Genomic DNA, 16,825 nt, shown 5'->3' with positions numbered 1-16,825 from the left:
CCTGGGTGGCTCAGTGGGTTAAGCTTCTGCCTTTTTTTTTTTTATTTTTTTTTTTTAAAGATTTTATTTATTTTATTTGACAGAGAGAGAGATCACAAGTAGGTAGAGAGGCAGGCAGAGACAGAGGGGGAAGCAGGCTCCCTGCTGAGCAGAGAGCCCGATGCGGGGCTCGATCCCAGGACCCTGAGATCATGGCCTGAGCCGAAGGCAGCGGCTTAATCCACTGAGCCACCCAGGCGCCCCAAGCTTCTGCCTTTGGCTCAGGTCATAATCTCAGGGTCCTGGGATTAAGCCCCGCATCAGGCTCCCTGCTCAATGGAGACTCTGCTTCTCCCCAACCCCACTCTCTCTCTCTCCCTCTCTCAAATAAATAAATCTTAAAAAGAGAAGAAAATGTTATTGTTCCCACCACACGTCAGCCCTTCAGCTGCTAGAAGATAGGCCAGATGTCTCCTGACGCCACCACCACTCTTTTCTAATCAAATCTTCCCAGGACTTCCTACAATTCCTCATAATCACTGATGCAATTTGCCACCCTTGCCTAGTCTTGGTGCCCACTTTTGGGCCTACTTGAATATGTGAAGGACTGGGGGCATACGAGGTGTAGGGGAGAGGGTCATCAGTATTCCAATCAACTACATGTAGGGTCTACTCTATGCAGGTGATAATCCAGCATCCCACCTGATTCTTTTCTTGCCTTTATTCGCTTGAATATCCCTCCTAGACCGTGTGAAATATTACCTCCCACTCTCATCAGTCAGTTATCTATCTATCTTAGGTGTCTTTGGACACTTGATTGTTGTCTGCTGCTGAACCTACACCTACAGAGGCCACCTTTGCCTCCTTCACCCTTGACTCAGGCTGGGGTTAGGGCAGGGGCTGGGACTCCTAGCCAGACAGAAGTCATTCTCCAACTCTTGACTGTTCCAGCATCTCTGACTCCTTTAGTTCCTGGGGTACTTTCAGAAGAGCCCATGACCCCACTGCTCTGGCTTCAGCTCTTCACCGAGAAGACATTTGGACCCTGATGTTTTGACTTTGTTATACACTCGGGTCCCGAGTCTTGGCCTTGGGACTATTCTTCGCACCAAGAAGTCAATAAAAGCTAAGTCTTTCGGCAGTTTCACAATGAAAAATACTGGTAGAAATAATCACCCTAAATAAAACTGGCAGTAGGTAAACATGCAAATTGTGAGGAAGATCTTGAGGTTGCTGAGAACAAAGTTGCAGCGGACAGTTAATGACCCCAACACAAGAAGACTGGTGACCCCTTCACCCTCCTCCTGATCCTTAACACACTAGAGTAAGAGCCTAAAAGGGGTGACTAGGACCTCATTCATCGAAAGGAACTGTAGGAAGGCCAGGAAAGATTTTAATAGATTAGAGGAGCCTTGACAGGACTATGGCCCTCAGCACTAAAAAGGGGGATCATAGTAGCAGGGCATGGGAGGGAGCCCCTGGGGCAAAGAAGCCCAGAACCAAAGAGGTGGGAGATTAAGAGAAGGCACCACCAAGAAGAGAGACTTGGGAGTGACTGTTGAGTTGGAAATATTTTGGAGCCTCCTCATATCATTTTTAAATGTTAGCCAAGTGTTTTCCCTTCTTTATCTCATGTAGCCCTCCTAATCACAAGAGGACAGCATTGTGATTATTTTCCCCACTCAAGCCCAGAAGGGTTGGACACTTGCTGGAGGTCTCACATGAGATGACACAATGTAAAGGAACCCAGGTTTACAGAGTCTCTGTCTGCTGAGTTTCACGGATTGCCCCCCATACTGCAGCAACCTTTCCCTCTGCACAACTCCCCCTGGCTGCCTAAACTCCGGGAAGAGACTGGAGTGGACAGCCCTTCTCCAGTCTGGGTGCTCTCAACCCTCCCACAGGCTCTCCATTGGCTGGCAAACCTCCGCTGTTCCAGCTGTTCTGGCACAAAGCCCAGGGCAGGGCCCCACGGACACCTGGCCTCATCCATCTCGAGAAGACAAAGCTGGGAAATTCCCCTGCCTGTGTCCACTCTGGGCGGCCATGTGTCCCTCCTCTGTCACTGGGCCAGGGACGAGCCTGTGGGCTCCAGGGACAGGGCTCCCAAAGTCGAGGGTTTCAGGTCACACTGTCCCATCACTTTGCAAGCAGATGCCACGGGTCTCTTCCCAGACTGGGCAGCACTCAAGGTCAGCGTCAGCAGATCTAACCCTAAAAATAGGTTCTTGGATGCCAGTGGAGGTGGCTGGGAGTGCGGCTGCCACACGCCCCACAGACCAGCACCTCCTGACCCAGCCAGGCCCCAGCACACACAGGTAAGGCCTTTCGGCGGGGACGCGGACACCTGTCACGTCCCGTCATGTTCTTTGGGGTTGGGTGTGGGGGCTAGAAGACCCCTTTTGACTCTGTTTCTAGAGTGGCAGGGAACAGCTGACATCTTTTTAGTGTGACAGGCGTCTTGTTGCCCTATCTTGCTCTAGAGGATCCCTGGAATGTTCTCAGCTTCCCTCTCTCCTAATCTGAGTTTCCAGTTCAGTGACCATTTCTAATGGATAATCGGGTGGGTCAGAGCTCAGCGGCCCCTTGTGGGGCACTGCATCCACGGGGTCACACGTCATTTTCCAGCAAGGTTCTACATTCGTCCATTCAGCCAGCAGAGGGGAAGGAGATCTCAGCAGGAGGGGAGAGACACACACTGTAGGAACTCACATCTTGGGTAGGGCAGCACACATTACAAGTGTAGGACTCAGAATTCCAAGGATGAGAATTTTTCTGTGTTCTGGATAACACTAAGCATCATTTGGAAGGAGTGACCATTTTCAAAGCTTTTCCCAGTTCTGGTGGGAGGATGAGGATGGGGATGACGGCTCTGGTAGAGACGGGGGGACTGGATCACCAAGGGACAGAGCCACTTGCCAAAACAGCAGCATGTGTCGGTGAGAACGTGGGAAGCCGTCCTGCCTCTCAGGCCAGGGCTCTCCCTGTAGATCCTGGTGTTCTTGTCCCGTGGCCCGGTGGCTCCTCACGGGCCTGGAACCCAAGAGCTGTGGGGGAGTGGGGGGCTCTGACTGCTCAGGAAAGCTGAAACATTCCAAGGGAAAAAAGCACCCAAGTAAGAAGGGAGGGGGCGTGAGGTGCCTGTGTGGAGGGGCCTCCTCATTCAGGCCCAGGCCCTGGGTGTCCCTGGTACTTGGTCTTCGTTCAGTTGCCCTGACCTTTCACTGATGGCCCCCTTTTGTTCTGTTCATGAGAAAATCACTTTGGCCCCACCAATGACACTTAGACACAATGCTTGAAGGACTTCCGAGCTGAGATCTGTACAAGAGAAGAGACTTGGGCCTGAGTTTAGGGGGTGAGATGTGGGAGAGGGTCTGAGGAGATAGGGGGATCTTCATCTGTGCTAAGGGTGACAAGGGGGGCCATGGTTCACCCCCATCTGGTAAGCTGGAAGCCCTCCCTGGGAACATGTCAGTCCTGGGGTGTCACTGGGTTGGAGGGGACTCTGGGTCTGAGGGTAGCATTCCTGTGGCTCTTGTCTACCCCACAAGGGATGAGGAGCAGAGCAGGCGCACTGAGGCGTGTCTCCTAACCCTGCTGAGGCCCCGCTGAGTTCACTCGGGGAGGGGGCCGCCTGACCTCCACGCAGCGGGGCTTGGCTCTGTAATGTTTGCCGGTACTAGCAACAGGTCAGGCAGGCACGGTTCCAAAAGCTTTTCTTTTCAGCATGAACTCATTTGTTCCTCAGAGTTAGAACGGCCCTGTGAGGGAGGGACCTCCCCGTCTCCATTTTCAGATGAGGAAGCAGAGATCCAAAGGACTGGAGTGGACTGTCCACATCCCACAGCCCAGACAGCGGCAGTGTGTACCTTCGAGTCTGACGGCACAGGCACTGTGCTCTGGTTCCTCCCCTGTGGGGTAGAGTGGGGATGACCTCGCACTCCCCTGCTTCCCTTGATGCCGAACTCCAACCTGGGCCCGGCCCCCAAGGAAGAGCCACTCCAGGGAGTGGTGCCGGGGTCACTGCTCCTGTTGTCCTCCGCAGCCTGACCCCAGAGCAGACGGTGTTTGAATTTTTGCCCCCAGGGACCCTTGATGGTCTGGGCCCCCCATTTCTGCAGTAAATAGAGGGCCAAGCCCCACAGTAGCCCGGCATGGCCACCAGATGTCAACAGGCTGGAGAGAGTCCTTTCTCCTCCCCGAAGCCTTGCTCCTACTTAGCACATGAGCAAACGAGCCTCATTACCCATAGGAAGACGTGCAGGCTTATTTATGCCCCATTCCCACCACACCCTACAGAAACCCTTGGCCTTGGCCAAACGCTCTACCTACTATTCCCTACTCCTGGCTCAGAACTTAGCTCCCGACACAGTTGGGAATTCCCCGTCCAGCCTCCCCAGTGCTTCCTTATTCCCTTCCATGGAATGTTTTCTGAGCCCCTGTCGATGTGCCAAGGACTTATCTCTTTCAGTTCAACAACCGGCGAAGTGGATATTAAGCCCATTCTACAGATGAGAAAGCCAAAGTCCAGGCCAGCGAGAGCTCTTTGCACGACTACACACCACTCTGGGATGCACCTTGGGGTTGGAGGCACACAAATGGAAGGCCCAGGCCCGCCCTCGGGAGCGTAAGCCTTGTGAGCAAGAATACAGTGACCTTCTGTTGACACGGGTGGGGGTGCTTGGTGGGTAGAGCCCCAGTCATACCACTTGGTACCGAGTTCCTAAACTCTGACCCTCATTTTGCTCATCTGTGAAGTGGGGGCAGCGTTCACTGTCTAAGAGATTGGAGAGTAGATTATCCCCAGGTACACAATAGTGGCAACAACTGTATGATTATTTCCTGGGGTCCTGCCAGGCCTTGATTACTCAGTGAGCATTCGCGGCAGCTCCAAGAAGTGAGTGCATGGCCCAGGGCTGCCTCTGTACAATACCGAGACAGGCCTACTGAGTAACAGAAGCCTAGACAGGGAAACGGAGCGGTGGCAGACCCATGGCGAGGGCTGCACCTCCACCATCTACCCCAGTTTGTCTTCTCCCATTCACGGAAGCCTTGTGTTCTGGGGTGACGCACAGGGAGAGATAGTTCTAGAAAGTTGTGGGGTAAGAGGCCATCTATTACTGAGTTCATGAGCTGTGAAATCTCCTGCAGTATTTCCACACATCCACAGAGGAAGTGAAAAACCCAGCTGCTTAGGACTCAAGAACCACAGTTGGTCTGGTCAGAGGTCATGGTCTCTTGCCCCCAGCGCCAGAGCCTTTTCTCCCTCACTGGGGTCCAGGCCACAGAGGTAGAGTCCACCCCAGCCCGCTCCCATGTGTGAGAGGAGGAAGCCGGGTACAGGCCTCCAGCCTCCTCATGGTTTCCGGGAGGCTCAACTCTGCCTCACCAAGATTGGGGAAATCAATTAAGACTTCATAAATTACCACCCTGAAGCGCTTTGAAACCATTTGAAGAGTTAATCAAACAAGTTATGACATCAACACCATCACAGAAGGAATATTAAATTACCTCTTTAAATGAAGGCTTTTCTGTTTTTTTAATCAAAGGATTTTCTATTAATTCACATAATTGCCTCCTGTTAACATGCTTGCCAGAATCGAAAAGAAAAAAAATCTGTTAAACTTGGATTGTGTCAGATACGTTAGGAATTAAATTATAGGCAACAAAAATTTCCTGGGCTTTCACGTCCAGGTTTTAATTTTTTAAAAATCCACAACTTTTATTTCCTCGTTGGGATCATTTTTATAGGTTTAAGATGCATAAAGACAAGCACTGACTTGAAGTAAATTAAAAATATGTTTATTTATGTACGTTCGCTGCTGCCAAATTCTAGACCTTCACATACCCCAGAAGGTATTACTCTCTAACAGAGTAACTTATCCCACCACTGTAACAGTTTTACTCTCCTTCTTCCTTCAAGGCGCATTCCAAGCCCAACTTGGGTGGTGTCGGGGAGGAAGTGTGGTGTGCATACATTTAAATACAGATGAACTTTCTCCCATGATCCCAATGCACTAGGAAGGTAAACGCGCCACGAGACAGAATGACCTCAAAGGGAGAGGAGGTTGTTTTAAGATTACTTTAGAAACTGCTCTCCTAGACCAAAAACTTCTAGAAGGCAGAGATCTCTCTGGCCCAGTCCACACCTGGTGCTTAACAGAGGGATGTGTGAGGAAAGCCTGGGGGTGGAGGGCAGGGCCAGGCCTAACTTGTGAGGCAAAGTCAAATAGGAAACAAGGCTGGGGCGCCTGGGTGGCTCAGTTGGTTGGACGACTTGCCTTCGGCTCAGGTCATGATCCTGGAGTCCTGGGATCGAGTCCCGCATCGGGCTCCCAGCATCACGGGGAGTCTGCTTCTCCCTCTGACCTTCTCATCGCTCATGTTCTCTCTCACTGTCTCTCTCTCAAATAAATAAATAAAATCTTAAAAAAAAAAAAAAAAGGAAATGAGGCCACACCTCATGCCCATTTGTGGGCCGCCGGAACACCCTTGTTGTTGGCTGACTGAGGCTAAAGCGAGACCACGGAAGGCAAGTTGAGGATGTTGGCTCGGACACCACAGGCAGGGGAAGGGGGCTGCTCTCTTCACCTGAGGTCTGTCTCCAGTCAGAAGGGAAGGAAATTTCCTTTAGAGGTGGATTTACCCCAAAGCTTCAGAACCCAACACTTACATGGGCCTTTTCCAAGGCCCTGTGCCTATTTAGTTTTCCCTTCCCCTTCTTTTCTTATGTCTCTTCCTTTTTCTTTTCTTTCCAATCTATCATCTACCTGTCTGTCTGTCTATCTATCTATCAGAGAGCACAGGCAGGGGGAGAGGCAGGCAGAGGAAGAAGCAGGTTCTCTGCTGAATAGGGAGCTTGATGTGGGACTCGATCCCAGGACCATGGGATCATGACCTGAGCTGAAGGCAATTTAACTGACTGAGCCACTCAGGCGTCCGTAGAATGACCTTCTGACATGACCTAGGCCTGGCTCTGCTACCAGAAGCCTATAGGAGGGCATGGCTCTGTTTGGGGAGCTCACACTTACTGGGAGGGCACTCGGTGCCATGGTAGATGTAAGAAACACTTGGCCAGGGCTTGTCCTGAAGGTCACCTTCCTGTGCCTTAGTCCACAGGTGTAGGGGGAGCATCTACTTTGTCCAGAACAGTTCTAAAATAGAACGTTCATAGGCTTTTTTCCCCCTTTCATATACTTAAGTGATACATGTTCAACCTAGAAAGTTTAGAATAGACTGTGCCTTAAAAAGAAGAATGACATATAATCCCATCATCCTAAAATAAGCACCTAGCCAGTGTTGACTATTTTAGTGAGTATTGTACATGCTGCTTCATAAACCTGTGGTCTCTTCTCTCCACCTGCTCAAGCCTCTTTCCCTTTGATTTCTCAAAACCACCACCAGCATGGCTGTCTCTTGCATCTAATGGTTTCAAGGTTTAGGATGACAAAGAGAGGGCTGACTTAGCTTTAGGACACTGCCCAGTTCAGCACCAGGAATCCCTGTTCTCAGCAGAATGGTGTGCGCTGGACACTCTGTGGCTCACATCCTCCTTCCCTTCCCTCCAGCAGGGGCCTTCGCCCCTTCAGGGAATATTCTAGAAGGCTCAGAATAATTTAGCTCTCTGTTTCCGGCCACCACCTCCCGGTCATACTTCAGGATTTATTTTTTCCTCATCCAAAGGGTCCCCAAATGGTATTTTTTTTGACAAGCAGGAGGCAGGAGGTCTGTTGTGTTGCTCACGTTCCTGGCCAGTCTTTGCAGGTTCAAGGGTCTACTGAGAGATTTAGTTTTCCCACTGAAATAACTAATATGTCTCTCCACCTGGCTGCTCCCATCTTCCACCTTAGAAAGAGTTCAGGTTGGATTTTTGTTAATTTGTTTTTTTTTTTTTTATTTAAAAAAAGAAGATTTATCTAGGGGTGCCTGGGTGGCTCAGTAGGTTGAAGCCTCTGCCTTCAGCTCGGGCCATGATCCCAGGGTCTTGGGATCAAGCCCTGCATTGGGCTCTCAGCTCGGTGGGGACCCTGCTTCCTCCTCTCTGCCTGCCTCTCTGCCTATTTGTGATCTCTGTCTGCCAAATAAATAAAATCTTAAAAAAAATTTATCTATTTATTTATTTACTTGAGAGAAAGAGCCCATGCACGCATGTGCAGGAGGGTCAGGAGAGGGAGAGAGAATCTCAAACGGACTCCTTGCTGAGCGTGGAGCCTAATGCGGGGCTTGATTCCACAACCCTGAGATCATGACCTGAACCTGTACCAAGAGTCAGGCACTCAACCAGCTGTGCATGTTTGCTTGTTTTTAAAACTGACTTTACCCTTCTGACTACAGCTCCATTTTATCAAGAAAAAGGTGACACTCAAGGGGGATGCAAAGTACAGACCTGAGCATCTTCAGTGATCACTGGGGCTGTGAGAGCAGACAAGGGCCTGGAGCCAATGGATGTAAGGAGAGAGGGACAGGAGGTGGAGGGGCCCCAGGAAAGTGGCAGGTCCCGGGGGCAAGGAAGAGAAAGTGGAAATCAAAAATTAGAGAAGTCACAGGCAGCTTCCTGCCCAGATGTTCTGTTTGGTCAGCACAGTTTAAAAATATAGACATGGTGATTTATTATAAAATATGATTATTTATTTAAAGAATCCCAAAATAGAAAAGAGGAAAAAAAAAAAAAACCTCCCAGAGTCCTGCCATGTGCTCACAGCACTGACATTTTGACATTTTTCTTCTAGTTAAAAAACAACAACAACAAAAACAAAACCCAAAAAACTAATAAGATATTTTGTTTTGTTTTTACATAAAGTCCAATCACGGTGTCGAAATGATGGCTTTGAATTCATTCGAAGCCTTCCCTTATTGGACAGGGGACACCTTTAATCAAACGTGAGCTGTACCATCAAAAATTATGAAATGGGGGCACCTGGGCGGCTCAGTGGGTTAAAGCCTCTGCCTTCAACTCAGGTCATGATCCCAGGATCCTGGGATCGAGCCCCGCATCGGGCTCTCTGCTCTGCAGGGAGCCTGCTTCCTCCTCTCTCTCTGCCTACTTGTGATCTCTGTTTGTCAAATAAACAAATAAAATCTTTAAAAAAAAATTATGAAATGGAGTCAGATTTAACAAGGGGTCCCTATGTGAATTATTCCTGGAAACAGCATCTCAAAGTCAAGGCCACTGTTCCACAGAGGGAAATGCCACTCTAGGCCTTCGTGGTCAAGTATCACTTGGCCTCTGAATTCTCTGTGATCTCAGTATCTTCAAATGTTTTAAAATGAGCAGTAAAGTGTCTTAGCTTAGGTTCCCTTGAGAGCTGACCCTGAGACCAGGGCTTGGGTTCAAGTTGTTTATGTGGAGACGCTGTATGAGTGGGGAGCAGCGTGAGGTGAGTCTGGGAGGGAAGAGAGCCCAGACAGGACGAGTGTTAGCAGGTTACCTCTCCAGGACACTGTGAAGAACAGACTTCCCACCGAGGTCCCACTGAACGGGGAGGAATCTGGGGGTACCTATTTACCAACACCTGTCCCTCAAGAACAGTAACTTTTGAGGGTAACTCCTCCTATTTTAGGCCTAACCAGCACAAAGACCAGAAAATACCCTCCAGCAGGGAGAGTCAGGGGCTTGAGGGAGGAAGCCTTTTGTGTAGTGTGAGGGGACTGCCCACTTACATGGCAGCCGTCTGAGCTGAGGAAATGGAACAGGGCAAGGAGAGCATCTCCTTCAGCTGCCTATATGTGAACAGCAGCAGATTTCTCACAAAACTCTGGCTTTCTGACTTCTCATAAAAATATCAGACAATCTGGGCTCGCATTCCCACAGGGAAGGGCAAGCTGCTGTGCCCATCAGGGGAAGAGTTGCTCCCCGCCACTCCCTGTTGCCTCCTGCCTGAGGCCAACAGTTAGGGGGTTTTGTCTGTTTTATTCTCAAATAGGCAACCTGCTTCCCTCCACGTTACCTGCCTGGCGCCTCCGGGAAGGAGCCCAAGTTTGCTGTCCTGTGAGGAGGACACAGGCCACGTAGCCTTCAGGCTGGTATTTGGTTTCCTGGGACCAAACCTTTAAATATGAAGCTGTAACAGAAACCTGGAGGCCTCTCTTGACAACCTGCCCAGCTCTCATTATGACATTTAGCCTGTGATTGATATTGTGTGTGTCATCGAGACCTTGGCAGTTAATCTCTGGGTCGAATCTATGGAAACCAAACAGAACAGATTTGTCTTCCCCTTCCATTTTGGCTGTGGTCTGGGAAACAGACACTCTCGGCCTCTCTGAGATTCAGAAATTTGGGAGCCACGCAGAGAGGGATGCACACAGGCCGCCTTCAGGATTTGGAAAGATTACAGGTCTGTGGTTTCTGGACTGTTCTGTGCTTTGTTCTCTCCCCCCATCAAATCTGCACCCTGGAGGATAATAGATCCCAGAGCTCCTTCTGTGTGCCAAGCTGCTCTGAGTAGACCGCACCACTTCCTCTTCTGTCTGGAAATCCAGCCGAGGCTTTCAGCACGGAGATGGGGATGGGGACGGCTCCTTCCCCAGTGTAATGGTGGAGGAACGGCCTCAGCAAGGGTGAGATCAGCTTCTGTGATCAGAGGAGGCAGGCACGGCTTCCAGCATGCAGTTTGTTCCAGCATCTCCCTCAAATCACCCCTCGAAAGCCTCCTTTAGTGGCAGACAGGGTTGTTTGGGCTGGTTTCTGTAACAGAAGTTTCTGGCCATCCCTGGAAACAACTCCTCCCTTTGTGACTGGAAACACCAGCAGGCAGGCCCCACAGCAGAGTTTGGGCCTGAGCAACCACAGGAGACTATCCGTCCTGCCTGGTGCCCATGGCTCACATTCGCCCCTCCTCCATTAGCCGAAAGACTCAGTCCTGCCTCATCTGCTCTGGCTGAGTCCTTGTGAGCACAGGTCTTATTCACCCTCCTCCCCAGCCAGCCATCCGTTCACTCATTCCATCCTTTCACTACCTGTCAGACCCTCGGGCTCAAGAAATAAACACCAAGCAGCCATCGTCTGGCTCTTCTCTCCTCCACCAGTCCTGCACCTTATTCTGGGCTGGAGATAGGGCCCCTCCTTCAGTGAGAAGTTAGGAAGGAGACTGGACACCTTTATCCCTCTCTATCCTTCTGTTGACTCCCCAGCTCCTTGCCTCTTTAGCCACACTCTTGGGCAATCACTATCAATCTTCAGTGACCATCAGACTCATTTGGGAGCGTGTTAACATGCATACCCCTGGGCCCCTAGCCCCAGGCCAGGATGTAACCCAGGGATCTGTATTTCTAGCAAGTGCCAGATGATTCAGACAGAGGTAGTCTTTATTTTTTTATTTTTTATTTTTTTTATGTCTCCAAAGGCAAAGGAAACAAAAGCAAAAATAAACTTTTGGGACTTCATCAAAATCAAAAGCTTCTGCATAGCAAAGGAAACAGTCAAAAAAACAGAGGTAGTCTTTAGATCACACTTTGAGAGAATCCGGCAAAGGGTCACCTCCGCTGCCACCACGCCCAAATCAGGCTGTTGTAGGAGAAGTCACAGATCCTGGCTTCCCATGACCCCCAAAGACACACAGCTAGCTAGTGATCCTTTAATTTGTCTGCTGTGAACTTGGGAGAATCCCATTCCTCAGAGCAGTTTTAGCCCTTTCTTTTTCTTCACATTTTTAAATGAAAAATATCAGACACACAAAGAGAAACAGTAGCTACTTTACAACCATCATCCAACCCCAACCACCACCATCCATGTCCAGTCCTGCCTCTTACCTACTACCACCTCTACTCCCCACTCCATACACCATATACTGTTACATTTTCCCTAAGAATATTTTTGTAACAAATCCCAGACATGATATCATTTCATCTGTGAATATTTTGATATGTGTTTCTAAAAGGTAGGGGCCTATGGTATAATTTAGCTGTCCTTGGAATTTCCTGCAAATTGGTTGTTAGGTCTAGACTCTGAGGGCTCTGCTAAGATTCAGGTTTTCCTTTGGCGAGACTCTCATGGCGATGGTGTGTTCCCCCCACAGAAGGTCCGCAACGTCTGAGTCTCTCTTCTTGTGTGGTGAACAGACAGAACTAAATGCCTATATCTAATAGTCTTGTATTTACATGTTGTAAAATGGGGTTGTCTTTCTTCTTTATTATCTGGAATACTGCTATAAGAGCAAACTTCCCTCATCCACCCAGTAGTACAGTTTGTATCAGAAAGGAACAACAAACTAGGTTCTTTCCCTTTACTTACCTGTCTTCAAAATAATGAGCAGTTCCCCTATGTCTTCCAACACCGAATAATGCTTCAAGTATCGTTATAATTTAAATGTTTGGTGTGTTTCAGTCCATTGCAGTTATTTTTATTATTCATGTTCAAATTGTCACCTTTTGACTAGTGGGAACCTCTCTGAGCTGTGTTCTAAGTCCTTTGAAATGATCCTACTGGTCTTTGGAGCTAGCAAACTTTATTTTTTTAAGATATTTATTTGAGAGAGAGAGAAACAGTGTGCAAGTGTGTGGGGGCAGGGGCAGAGGGAGAGAGTCCCCAGCAGACTCCATGCTGCGTGTGGTGCCCAGTGTAGGGCTCGATCCCACAACCCTGAGACCTGAGCAAAAACCAAGAGTCTAGAGGTTTCACTGACTGAGCCACCCAGGCGCCCCAGGCTAGCAAATTTACTTGCATTCTTCAAATCCCTGGCCTGCCCTGCTTCACACTGCATCCTCGCCACACCCCTCCCCCCAGCAACTATTTCTTTCTCAGAAGACTGAGACCCTGTGTTACAGACATCCTCAATTTACAATTCTCCTTGTCTGCAAAATAGAGATAATAATAATAATGCCTACTTCAGAGGGTTGTTAAGAAGATTAAATGAGTTAATAATTGTAAAGCACTTGGAACAGTGTCTGGCACAAAGTAAGTACCAGATAAGTATTTGTTAAATAAGTAACACTCCCTCCCCATCACTCAACTCCATGTTTCTCAGTCTTGCTGCCCTTTTCTCCTCCCCGCCAGTCTCAGAGCCTAGCTTCCCCGCGGGCATCTCTGAGTCAAGATGCATCAGTCACTCAGCTCAGGGAACAAATATTGCCCAATTCCACAGCGAATTCCTTTCCTTGGGGACAATGGAAACTCTTCTTCCACATTCCAGTTGCATAGCCTGACAAGCTCTCCAAATATGCATTTCAATCTGCAAGCACAGCTTTCCAGCTTAGAACATCTCTTCTGACCCCAGTTAGCACAACTGCCAACCACCTAGCGGGAGAGCCACCAACATTGCCTTCAACTGTCCTAACACATCGAAAAAACCTCAGGCAGCCAAGCCTCCTTCCACGCCAGGGCTCCTGAAGCTCCCAGAATGTGCATGGCTGCTCAGATCAAACAGGCTCTTGATTTCCAGGTGTGCCCTTTCCACTGGCCGACAGCTCCCTGTAGGTGTGGAGAATCACACGCCTGGCATGGCAGGAACCCATGGCCAGAGCCAGCAGATTCCAATCAGATAAGGGAAAAATTAGGCACCAAAACAGGGCTAAAAGCTAAAAGAAAAGAAGCAAAGGACCAGCAGCCTATAGGGATTTCTGAGGCTTGAAGTCTGTCTTAGGTCTGCTGCAAACCTCCCTTGGCCCATGTCAGAGGGCCGCCAGCCCTCTTGCACTGAAGGAGACTGGAATGTCAGTGACATGTTGCTTACCTGCCATCATGGCCCTCCTTAGTTACCCCTGCAGCCTGGGAAGAGTAAGTGGGAGCTAAGCAGGCATGGGAAATGCCTGCTGCACCTTAAGGTCAGCTTATCCCTACCTGTTTTTGTAAAGACCATTCCCTACCTCTGTCCCCTGTTAACCCAAATCCTGACCCTCTCTCATGACCATTTGCAGGAAAGAAAGAAAATCCTGTGGCTCCAAAATGACATCCCGAGAACCAAAGACAAGCCTCCAAAATGCTTACCCATCTGCCAAGAGGCTGCTGCCCAAGGGGGAGGGGGATATGGAAGAGGAGGAGTACTGCACCCCAGGTGCCTTCGAGCTGGAGCGTCTCTTCTGGAAGGGCAGTCCTCAGTACACCCACGTCAACGAGGTCTGGCCCCAGCTCTACATCGGTGACGAGTAAGTGTCAGGGTCAAGCCCCACCTCCGACCTCACCCAGGAGAAGGGAGCCAGCCCCGCCCAAGGTCACACCCTTCACTTGCTCTTAGCCAGGAGTTGTTGCTTTTTTGGTTAGTTGTGTTGTGAGAACCCAGGGCTGGGTTTATCTTCACAGTACAGGAAACCCAGAGAAGGGACTTATGCAACATAGACGTTTATTGCTCTTTCATACAAAAGAAGTCCAGAGGAAGGTGAGCTGCGGCTGGCATGGCCACGCCAGGGGCATCAAGGTGTCAGGCTCCTGTGCCCCTGCCCCACCATCCTGAGGGTGTGGCTTCCTTCCTCAAAGTTGCTACATGGGCCAAGAGTGCTATTAGGGCTCCAGCCACCATCTGTGGGATGGATCCAGGCCACAGAAGCATAAAGAGAAAAGAAGGAGCAAAAGGGCATCTTTCCAGAGGGACAGGTCACCCAAGAACTCCCTTGCCCCTTGCTGCAAAGGACTCTGGGAAATGGAGCCTTGTACTTTAGCTGGGTATAATACAGCAAGAACAGAGTCAGTTCTCAGATTGGTGGCACGGGAGCACATCAGCTTAGGTGCTGGGAAGCATGGTAGGCCTGGCAAGGTTGAGGTCATCTTCTCCTCCTCTAGATGTTTATAGCCACCAGTTCCCACTCCTTAAACAACTGGGACACATCTCCTATAAATAATATCAATAATAATAATACCTATCATTTATTGACTGCTATGTTCCAGACATTGTGCTAAGCACCTTGCATGAATGATCTCATTTTATTTTCACAAGAGCTCAATGAAAGAGGACATCTAATTGCTCCCGCAAGGTACAGGGCAGTTAAGCCACTGGCCCAAGGTCTACAGCTCAGGAGGTGGTGGAGGGCTGGGATTCAAATGTGCTTCTGCCCAACCCAGAAGATTTTATCTTAACCAGCACTCCTACTCCTCCCTCCATTCCCCACGATTCCCCACGATTCCCACTCAGGTTCCATCACCCCCTGGAGCTGATGGCACAGGACCCCTGCAGGTGGGACTGCTTAAAACCTAGAAATAACTACCTAGTCATGGGAAATCCCAGGGGCAACATCTCTTGTCCTTTTTTTCTTAATATTTTTAAACTGGAAACGTTAAAAAATTACATGCCCTTTTATACTGAATTAAACGAGAGGGTTGTAAAAACAAAGTGCACCATTTCCCTCTGTCCTCTCTTAATTCTCTTTTGGGTAACCAGTATTAAGCTCACCTGCGTACTTGCATTATTTTATGTACACTATTGCAAACGTGAGGTCACATATACACATGTATAAAGGGGCTTCATTCCTTTTAACAATTTTTAAGTGGGGGAAGGAATCGTACTATTCTGTACTTTTACTATTCCGTAGTAGTAGTGCCAACCTGTAATTTATCCAATCATTTCCTCATTATGAACGTTAGGGGAACCTCAGTGATGGGTATATGAGACTCCCTGTACTGTTTTCTTTCTTTCTTTTTAAAATAGTAGCTTTATTGAGATATGGCTCACATTCCATAAAATTCACCTTTCTAAAGTGCACAATTCAGCGGCTTTTTTGCATTTGCCAAGTCGTGCAAACAGCATCACTCATTTGAAAGCATTTTCATCACCTCAAAAGGAAACCACCTCACAATCCTCCATTCCCTGTCTTCTTACCCACACCACCACCCATCTGCTTTCTGTTCTACGGATTTCTTATTGTGGACATTTCATATAACTGGAATCATAAGGTATGATTTTTGTGTCTGGCTTCTTTCACTTAGCATAATGTTTTCAAGGTTCATCCAAGTTGTACCATGGACCAGTACCTCATTCTTTTTTTTATTATTGGATAATCTCTGTATTATTTTGGCACCTTTTCTGTAAACTCTAAAATGAGTTCAAAATTAAAGAAAGTGCTCATATACTTTGACCCCAATATCACTTTAAGAAATGTAAAGAAATAAGAGTATCAGTACGTAAGGAAATATGCAGAACAATGTTTATTTATCCCTGAAGTAAAAAAAAAAAAAAAAAAAGGGAGGGTGGATCTGAATCTCTTATCTCTTAGTTATAAAGTATTACATAAATCAGTAAATATATGGTTTTCCTAGTATATAAGTAATTACATGGTTATTGTGTAAATATAGAAGTCTTAGGTTCTTTATTTGTAGTAGGTTAACAACAGGACCTTCCTCATTGGGTTGTATGGATTAAGTGAGATAGTATATGTAAAATATTAGTGCAGTGCCTAGTACATATTGAGTGCTCAATAAAGGTTAGCTCTAGTAATAGTGATTAATGTAAGAAAGAAAACAAATCTATCAGAGCAATCACCAAACCCCATTACTCTGAAGCCACTCGTATTAACATTTCCTCCTAGACTTTCTGTGTATTTTATTTATTTGTTTATCATTTTGGTTTTAAAACTTGCTTTTATCATAACCATATTGATAATTCATTTAATCTTTTTTCCCACATAGCATCTTTCATAAACATTCTCCTTACTACATACTTCTCATACAATTATAATATAATGCTCTATATCAGATCATAATATATCAGGTGATATAAAGTCATTCTACTTAACCCACTTCCCTATTGTTGGACTTACGAGTTAGTTCCACGTTCTCACCTTCATAAATACTGCAGTGGCCATATTTATGCACATATTTATCTATACTATTCCCTTTGCCTAAGATGCCCTGCCCCTCATCTCATCTCTATGTCCAGATTCTATTAGGCCTCCTACAATGACGCCTCAAATCACGTCTGCCATG

At 48.0% G+C, this 16,825-nt stretch overlaps 1 protein-coding gene across 2 annotated transcripts in view; it reads left to right on the top strand.

Annotated features, from left to right (window-relative positions):
• Positions 1-2,243: 2,243 nt before the first annotated feature.
• Positions 2,244-16,825, top strand: part of DUSP29 (dual specificity phosphatase 29) — a 34,742-nt gene continuing 20,160 nt past the window's right edge. The window contains exons 1-2 of one of the 2 annotated variants that reach the window (XM_082722590.1): positions 2,244-2,297; positions 13,831-14,058. In XM_082722590.1, coding sequence (XP_082578716.1) covers positions 13,859-14,058 — 200 coding nt within the window. In that variant the 5' untranslated portion in view covers positions 2,244-2,297; positions 13,831-13,858. Of the gene's footprint in view, positions 2,298-10,169; positions 10,314-13,830; positions 14,059-16,825 lie in introns of those variants that run through there. The other variant, XM_082722589.1, reaches the window with a different exon arrangement.

This window comes from Mustela nivalis (genome assembly GCF_964662115.1).
Source record: "Mustela nivalis genome assembly, chromosome: 2".
Classification (NCBI taxonomy): Eukaryota; Metazoa; Chordata; class Mammalia; order Carnivora; family Mustelidae; genus Mustela; species Mustela nivalis.
Note: the sequence above shows the minus strand (reverse complement) of the source record. Positions and strands in the feature narration are given on the sequence as shown.